This window comes from Anoplopoma fimbria, chromosome 13 (genome assembly GCF_027596085.1).
Source record: "Anoplopoma fimbria isolate UVic2021 breed Golden Eagle Sablefish chromosome 13, Afim_UVic_2022, whole genome shotgun sequence".
Lineage (NCBI taxonomy): Eukaryota > Metazoa > Chordata > Actinopteri > Perciformes > Anoplopomatidae > Anoplopoma > Anoplopoma fimbria.
In genome coordinates this window covers 16,252,980-16,262,464 of record NC_072461.1, presented here as the reverse complement: position 1 = coordinate 16,262,464, position 9,485 = coordinate 16,252,980, and the positions used below count along the sequence as shown (strand labels likewise).

At 39.6% G+C, this 9,485-nt stretch overlaps 1 protein-coding gene across 1 annotated transcript; it reads left to right on the top strand.

The window, feature by feature from the left end:
- Positions 1–2,369: 2,369 nt before the first annotated feature.
- On the top strand, positions 2,370–7,485 carry adra1aa (adrenoceptor alpha 1Aa). The gene is made up of 2 exons (XM_054611535.1): positions 2,370–3,267; positions 6,932–7,485. Exons 1-2 carry the CDS (start codon positions 2,370–2,372, stop codon positions 7,483–7,485), a joined length of 1,452 nt encoding a protein of 483 aa, XP_054467510.1.
- The last annotated feature ends 2,000 nt before the right edge of the window (positions 7,486–9,485 follow it).

Below are 9,485 nucleotides of genomic sequence, written 5' to 3'. Positions count from 1 at the left end.
GCATATTTTCTTTAGTTCATTGTATCACAGTACGTTAACTTAATCTTTTCTTAACGTGCAAAATGAAGATGGTGTAATGAGCTCCTGCAGTTCTCCTGAGGATAAACTTTAACTTTCATAATTACATTAGAGGCACCAGCAGTCTACCTCCTTCCTCTACTTGAGTGGGTGGGAGAAGCTCTCACCCACATTTGTTAAAATGGCTGCTTTAACGCAGGCTTTCAGAGGAGCCAACCAAAGACATAAACGTCAATTAAAGGGACAGTTCGAGAGAAGGCAGACTTTAAACATGTTAAACAGGTGTTCATCCAGAGAGGAGCAGAGGTTTGTGGGGCACAGAGGAAAAAGGTCAGCCAATCGTTAATAGTGTGGCAAGGAGCAATGGAGGAGGGGAGGGGGTTGAAGACTTGAGGTGACTGTTAAATGCCTATGCCTTCACTGTTGCCCTTGTACAGCCTGCAGCATTGTGACTCTAGATATATAGATGGATGGATGGATGGATGGATGGATGGATGGATGGATGGATGGATGGATGGATGGATGGATGGATGGATAGATAGATAGATAGATAGATAGATAGATAGATAGATAGATAGATAGATAGATAGATAGATAGATAGATAGATAGATAGATAGATAGATAGATAGATAGATAGAAACCAACTCAGTAGAAAAAGAGGGCAACTCAGACGAACTCTAAATTTTGTCTCAACTAAAGCAGCTTAACAAAATCCCCTAATCGTCAACATAGCCGCACTACTTTTACTGGTCCAATCTAATCTACGTTGAGGTAAGGAACAACCACATTACAAATGTCAGTAATCGGCTCAGACAAATTTATTTCACATCTGTCAAAGTGGAGGACTTCACATGGAACTAAGACATTGTTTTGAAGACTATGCACAGAGCATTGAAGATAAAATAAATTTGTCAGAGGGAGAAATTCAGGCCACATTTAGGAGCAGTGCACAATATTGTCATAAAAAATCCAACTGAGCAACTGTATTTTTAATCTTATACAAACAATGAAAATAGCATAGTATTCTGACTTGACAAAAAAGGATTACTTTAATTAAAATAAAATTGTACAGTCGGTATTACAGAAAGCAAAGCAGAAAAACACAACAATATACAATTAGTGGATAAACTCACACAAGTAAAGGAAATAGGGAATTTTAGATTTTTTAGATGAGAAGATCAATAGCATTCTCACATCTGTAACTATGAAGCTAGAGCTAGCAGACAATTAGCTTAGCTTAGCATTTAGCTGAGTCTGTGCAAAGGAAACAACAATGTGCCTATCAGCACCTCTAAATATATATAAATATATTTATTATTTTGATTTAGAATGATTATATCATCTGTTGTTGTTGTTGTTTTTTTATCTACCAAAAACTGTCCATTAACTATAGAGCTAAAAGGAAAACAAATCTGCCTACCAACACATTTTACACATCTAATTAAAATCTTAAATAATGTTTTTTTAATAATGTTAATAATTGCAAAAAACTAAATCTATTAATGACAAATTATGTTTTTTGGGGGAGTTATGTGCTGGACTTCTTGAAGGTTCTAATCGGTGGATTTGATTTGGGCGGTGCGAGGCTAGCTTTATGTGAATTGCCTGCTGGCGGTAGCTTTATATTTAGTGTATAAATAGGCACAAAACAAGGTCACAGCTTTAAAGTTTTTCTTTATGTGATGTATGTGCCAATTATCTCAAAACAAATTCTCCTGTTTTTCTTTTCAAAGGCGCTGGAAAGTGTTTCTGTATCCTGTTGTTGTGTTGAGGCTGAATCTGTCTCTGGGATCAATACTGAAGAGTCTGGATCTTGATTACTGCTCACCTGCTGTCTTTGCCAGAAGAATGGTTTCTCACTCCAATTTTTAAGGAATCTTTAGGAGTTTTGTTCCCCAACTTCAGTTTTTGTTCATGTAACGTGCAAAGATTTTCCTCGATGTGAACACCCATCTGTGTATCCCATCTATAATGTTTTTCTAACAGGGTTTTTTGTACCAGCTGCATAATAACAGACAGTTTTTTAACATCACTAACATTTTCAAGATGGATTACCTGATTTCAGCACAGTAAATTTTGGTCTGCATATATTATACTTCTCTCTCAGTGTTTCTGTATGCATCCCGTAGTTTAATTTTTCTTGATGCATTGCCAGCATAATGGCTCATTTGCCAGAGGCATCATCATTCAAATGATGTTGTGACAAGCCCGACTTAATGTGATCATTACTTTAATGGCTTTTATGAGAATTCCCTGATGTCCCTTTGTGAAATAAAATAAAATAGGTGGGTGTAAAAGTCCACCTTTGCAGCGCAGGACAGGGTCGAGCATCAGCTTCATATTGGAATAGATGGTTCCTGTGCTGGACAACATGACCCCACCTCTTCTAACACAGAACGGCTCCAACTGCAGCCAGGTTTTAGTCCCAGAGCTGAACGTGGTCAAGGCTGTGGTTCTGGGCCTGGTGCTTGGCGTCTTGATTGTGTTTGGAATTGTGGGTAACATCTTGGTAATCCTCTCCGTGGTTTGCCATAGACACCTGCGTACAGTCACACATTATTTTATAGTGAACTTGGCAGTGGCAGATTTGCTGATAAGCTCCACTGTTCTACCTTTTTCTGCTATTCTTGAGATTGTGGATCGTTGGGTGTTTGGACGGGTCTTTTGCAATGTTTGGGCAGCTGTGGATGTACTCTGCTGCACTGCTTCCATCATGAGCCTTTGTGTGATCTCTGTTGACCGCTACATTGGAGTCAGTTACCCTCTGCGTTACCCATCCATAATGACAAAACGCAGGGCTCTGCTGGCAGTGATGCTGCTCTGGGTGCTGTCTATCATCATATCTATTGGACCTTTGTTTGGCTGGAAAGAGCCGGCACCTGAGGACGAGTCCATATGCAAGATCACGGAGGAGCCAGCTTACGCTATCTTCTCTGCTTTGGGCTCTTTCTACGTCCCTCTGGCCATCATACTGGTCATGTACTGTCGGGTTTATGTGGTAGCTCACAGGGAGAGCCGGGGCCTGAGAGAGGGCCACAAAACAGAGAAGTCAGATTCAGAGCGGATAATACTCAGGATACACAGAGGCAACACAACTGTATCAGAGGACGAGTCCCTTCGCAGCCGCACACATTTCGCCCTGCGACTGCTCAAGTTCTCACGTGAGAAAAAGGCCGCCAAGACCTTGGGCATTGTGGTTGGCTGCTTCGTGTTGTGTTGGTTGCCCTTTTTCCTGGTGCTACCCATCGGTGAGTATTGTCATGTTTATCTTATACATTATTCCCAATACTTTAAGAGGAAATTCCAAGATGTACTTTATGTATAATTTGTTTGAGCAAAGCAACAGTTGTTTAACGAGTTCAACTTTAAATTCATAGCATTAATATAGCAGCAAACAACTATTTGTTAAGTAAAGATATAGTGGAGTGATGTCTCCCTGCGCAGATAATGCAGTCACTCTCCCTTGTGTGTTCCCTCGTCCCTACAAGCACCTAAAGCTCACTAATATCATTTGTCATAGCATGTTACTAAAACCAAAGGGTATAAGGAGACTAAAGTCATTAGTGAACTTTAAAAGCAGACTTTGTCACCTTTGGACAGAGTCAAACTGTTCCCCGTTTCCAGCCTGTATGCTAAACTAACTAAATTAATATTGAACGGACAGATATGAGAGTGGTATTCTCTTAGATATCTTAGTAACAAAGAAAATGTGTATGTCCACAATGTCCCTTTTCCTTTAAAGATGAACTGGACAGTTGATTTTAAGTAGCAATATAGGTCGTTAAAAGCATTAATATAGCAGCAAACAACTATTTTCTATGTAAAGATGCTGTGGAGTAATGTCTACCTGAGCAGAGAATGAAGTTGCCCTCCCTCTGTGTGTTGTCAGAGCTTCTCTTTGCTATGTTGACATAGCTGGGCCGGCCGTGCATGCTTTTAGTGCATGGTAGTGAATAAGCGTGCCCCACTTAGCTCATGGCAGCCATGTCGCTATGTTCAGAGCCATTGAGAGGCAATAGAGATCTCATATTATGCATCTTTTTTTTTTTCAAATTGAAACAGGTTGATGTATTTGATCATCTGCACTCACACATATGAGTCAGACCACTTCAAGAAAGCTACTTAACTTCTGGATGAATTCATTTTATCGATTGATTTAAGCCGCTGCCAGGTTTTTAAGTGCTGGAGATGTTAATTACATTAATTGATTTACTCCTTTGTGGGCACACTCTGAATTTACTGTCATTCATGCAAGTCTTGTGGCCTCTTGAGCAGCGTAGTAAATGTTTACTCGTCCAGGTAGACACTCTATAAATAGGCCTAATAAAAGTTTTAGATGTCTGAGTGGCATCAGTGCTCTCCTCTCTGTAAACAAAAGCACAGCAATGCAGACCAACATATATTTCAAACAGATATCTTTGAAAGGAGCTTAAAGTAATTTCTCTGCTCCTTCCTCTCTCACTTCATCACAATGCCAGTCCAGGACTGACAGGTAAAGCCATCACATGGGTGTCAGACTTTATTTGATGTTCCCATCACTACTGTCCCTGAAGAATGCTTGAAGGGAATTCACACGGCTTGCAGCTATATGTGCCAGTGTCAATATGAGGTGGATGTGAGCAGAAAATTCCAACCAAGTAAGTATGAGATATGACAAAACCCTCACAAATCCCTCCAGGCTTTTTTATTTATTCAGTGCTATCATGCTTGTAAATTTAGCTGCTACAATTTGGCTCTGCCTACAAATGCTCCCTTTCTAATGCTAGCGACAGATTGCATACCGCTGCCACAAGTCTCTGGACAATGAGAGATTTATGAGTCAATGACCAAGCAATAGTCTGGTTTGGTCGTGTAGAGATGGATACGTCATGATAGTTTGATTTAGTTTATTGTGGCAGCCTCAACCTTATTTAAGACAAATGAATCGTGGGAATTTGATCTTGTCAAAATATTTTAAATAATGAGTTGTTTCAGCTGTGTTTGTTTGTGGATTGTCCTCTTCTCTTCTTGACATTTCAGATAAATTAAAGAATAACTTAATTGAGTTATTAATCCAAAAACAGAAACAGGCAGAAAAAGCAGTGTTTCTGCACCCTTTGGTTTCAAGTTTTAAATCAGTGCCCGGTGTGTCGGAAGGGCACTCTGTTGCACCTGTAACCACAGTGATGTCAGGGTGTACTGATACAGTCTACTACATGTCTACATCACAGCAGAATTGTGAAAAGCTACACTCCAGTAGACTTAACAGATGGGTTTCAGTTGGTGTTAGCTTTCTATTTAAAGCTGCATTTTATTTTAACAAAAGAGACAAATGTGATGTTTTATTCTTTTTTGTACACGGTTTGTATATTGAAATGCTGCAATATCCTTTTTCATTTTCTATTAAGGGATATAAAGGAATTGTTTTTTTGGCACAGCTGGGGATAAAATGTATGAGCTGTAGAGCCACGCAGAAAATAATTTGTTCTCAAACTCTCTCCACCTCTTTTTTTTGATCTATCTCTATATCACATTCTCATTTTTCAACAGCCTTGTTTAACCATCTGAAACAGCCGGTCCAATAACGCATTTCACAAGACAGCTTCTCCCCTTCTTCCTCTGAAGATAGATAGATAGATAGATAGATAGATAGATAGATAGATAGATAGATAGATAGATAGATAGATAGATAGATAGATAGATAGATAGATAGATAGATAGATAGATAGATAGATAGATAGATAGATAGATAGATAGATAGATACACAAATAGAGTGTGTGATATTGCTTTCACACAAGAAGTCAGCCATTTAATTATTCTAATGTTTCACTGGCAGTCACTGGATATATTAAAGAGTCACATTTACAATGACTAACAGGGCTGCATGTAATGTGACTGTTAAGCCATTTTATCTGCTTCTTCATTAAGGATCCAACTCATGCTTTCTTCTGTGAATACTTCACAAGCAGCACAATTTATTAAACCAATTTAATTAAATCGTTCACCTTGATGGCAAGTAGGGAGCTTTTTTTTTGTCAGAACCGGATTAAGCTGAAGGATTAAGTGGATATTAATCAGAGCAATTTATGTTTTACTCAGTAGTTGCAGATCATTTGTTCATCTGATAAAAACACAGATGTTTTATACAGATGTTCATGATCCCCAGAGGATGAGGTGATAAGCAGTTTTTTTTCTGCTTGCGTAACTGACAGGTTGGCAGGTTTAATATAATATCTCAACAACATTTGGATGGATTGCCATGAAATATGGTACAAATATTTATGGTGCACAGAGGAAGACTACTAATGACTTTAGTGAGCCCCTGATTTATCCTTTATCAAAACCAGCTGGTCAAACTTTTCACTTAACTAAAAAGATTGACATACATGGATTTGAAAATTCTGTAGAGACATTAATGTTCAATACAAGCTGAATCCTTGTTACTTCCCTTGATTTTTCTATAAGCGCCACCATGAGGTTGACATTTGTGGTTTAGGGTGATTTATAAGGATTGGATGGATTGCTGTTCATTAATTTTGTTCATTTAGCCACAGATTGCCTATTCACTGTCTCCAGAGGATACCAAACAGCTGCATAACTAATTGCATTCCCATGATGACACCTCCTCTTTGTGTTTAGCTAATTAGCATGCTAACACCTGCTAACAGGCTTAACTAAGGAACTTGGGAAATATTACCTGTTTAAAATGTGGATGATACCATTGCAACTGAGTGCATGTTTGAAAGCTGGTGTTAGCATTTAGCTCAGATTGCAGTTGTGCCTACAGCATTACAGAGCTGCCAGTGTGGCTTTTAGTCACTTGTTTTCTAATATATCAAACTCAACATTTCAGACAAGAGTTTGGTTGGGATATTGTTGTTTCTTCTGCTGTCATGTTTAATGCAGTGTTCATCATTCTAATGTTCCTACAGGCTCCATCTTTCCTGCATACAGACCTTCAGAAACTGTCTTCAAGATCACGTTCTGGCTCGGTTACTTCAACAGCTGCATCAACCCCATCATTTACCCATGCTCCAACCAGGAGTTTAAGAAAGCTTTTCAGAGTTTACTCGGAGTTCACTGTCTGAGAAAGACCCCCAGACCACACCATCACCATCTGAGTGCAGTTCAGAGTCAACTTCAGGGTCACAGTCAGGCCCTCACTCTGGGACTGGACAGCAGGGAGGCGCCCTGTCGGCTGAGCCCTTCCTCCTCCATGGCCCTGTCCAGAACCCCCTCATCCAGGGACAGCAGGGAGTGGAAAGTCTTTCCTGGTGGCCCCACAGGTGGATCAGGACCGGCCGAGACTAGCAGGGATAAAGTGGCAAAATTCTGCAGTAAAAACTTCCATCGGACCTGCTGCTGTGTCTTCAGTGGTGGGACTCCCCCGCAGGATTCAAACTGCGCCCAGCCGCCTCCAGTTGGAAACCTTCCCACCATTAAAATCCACCAACTGTCCCTGTCAGAAAAAGGAGAGCCTGTATAGCTACTATAATCCTTCATCCATTAGTCATGACTCCTCTTTCAAGGACACGGATGAGAATATATTTGGTTGGTTGAGCTGTGTTGGATGATGGCTACTTTGAAATTTTAAAAATTTAAATATAATTTTGAGTTTTTCCTGGATGTATGAATGTCAAAGAAGAAGAAATATCTATATTTATCATACATACTTTATTTTACCCCTTTAAGAAACAAATAGCAGAATACAGCTTAGCAGGGATGAAAATAAAGCAAATGTGTATCAAATATTGTAAAAGTGTAAAAAAAAGAATGCCTGAAGTGGCTCAAAAGAAAGATTCCTCACAGTTAGGAGACCAAAAGATTACAAAATGTTTACATGCTTTATATTACCGAAGAACAGTTCAAATGTATAAAAATGTAAGTGGGAACATTTTATATATTGCATGACTTTACCAAATGTTTTAAAAATGCTGCTCAGTGGTGCTCCTGTTGTCCCCAAAGTTTGCCTAATGCTGTTCCTGTTGTCAAAATAATGTTTGTTCACTTCTCCGTAAACAGTAAAAACTGAGGGACTTTGCTGCTCCCACGTCACATTACAATAAATTTGTATGTCATATTCCTAAGAAATTGATTTATAAAGACATTTTAGGACTCCTGTGGTTTCATTTGGATGATTCACTGAATACATAGCCCCTATATACGTCCAGTTCATCTATCCACATTCCTACAATTTCATGTACCTCTGAGCAGTGCCAGATGGATGTCTTAATATACTTCTGTGGAATTTCAACTGACCTTGTGGTAGCTGACCTCAATCCTGACCGGCCCACAAGCCTCTTAAAAAAATCCATCAGATTTAGAGATGTTAAGTTAAGTCATACACAGTCTCAGACATTATTCTCTTATGCTGTACTCCTTGTTTCAGTACTGTTTTTAGTAACTATCCACATGCAAAGCCTTGACTTTCATAAAATCTGCTGTGTGGGTGCTGTTCACCAGTGCGAAGGTGTGTGTGTTTAGTGTGCGTTCAAGACTGCAGAGTGTCTCTGCCAACTGTATTGATTTATTTTTCTCCTTCTGTAGTACCAAAATGTACTCCTTTTGCAAGTGTGAAAAGGAAGAGATGCAGTTGAGTGTTAAGAGCAGTAGAAGTGAAATCATCAGCTTGCCCACAGGGGAGAGAACGGCAATGCAGCAATGCCCGCGTTGTCATTGACTGACATGTCTGTGAACCTGTAAATCACACCATCTCTGCTCAGATGCCATAAGGAGAGGAAGCTACCAGCCGAAGCAATAAACTACAGATGACCGAGTTCACCACTCCCACTAGTGTCTCTCTCTTTAGAAAATGGTGGCATTATGAAGGAAACCTCTGCTAATGAATACCTGTGTGCCACGCATTATAAAGATTTATCATCTTCAAAATGCCATAGCTGTAATGAATACCATAATTAGATCTGCAGCCTTGCAGGAGTCAGATATGAGACTGGAACAGACCAAGAAACCCCCTCCCACCCCCCACCCCATGTGTTTCACCAGCACTATCTCTAATTGTGTGTTTACATGTTTGAATGATCAATGAGTGTACAATCTACATTTCCTCAGTATTCTTTTAATATTCACAATCATTGACTCTAAAGGGGAATACCATTAATCATGAATGCTTAAAGTTCTATATTAATGTTCGTGACAATATTGTAGTGACTTCTGGACTTAAAATAGTAGTGTCTGTGTTTCAGTGGATTGAAAGCACAGCGAGCACTGCTGGTGACTCATGCTTGTGTAACTTTCCCACGAGGACTCGGTTCTTCCTGATGCATTGCGTTTTTCCTTAAAAGCTCTCATCAGTGATGGTGAACTTATTGACATTATAGGATTCCCCTCTCAGGTTTAATCAGTGCATTCATCATGCTAAGTCCTAATTGGACAACTGTCAAACTGCCTGAGGGCATCACTAGTCATTGAGCTGTGTCTGATGAGTGCATGCACTGTGAAGTTGCTCACTTCAATTTACTGGCAGCT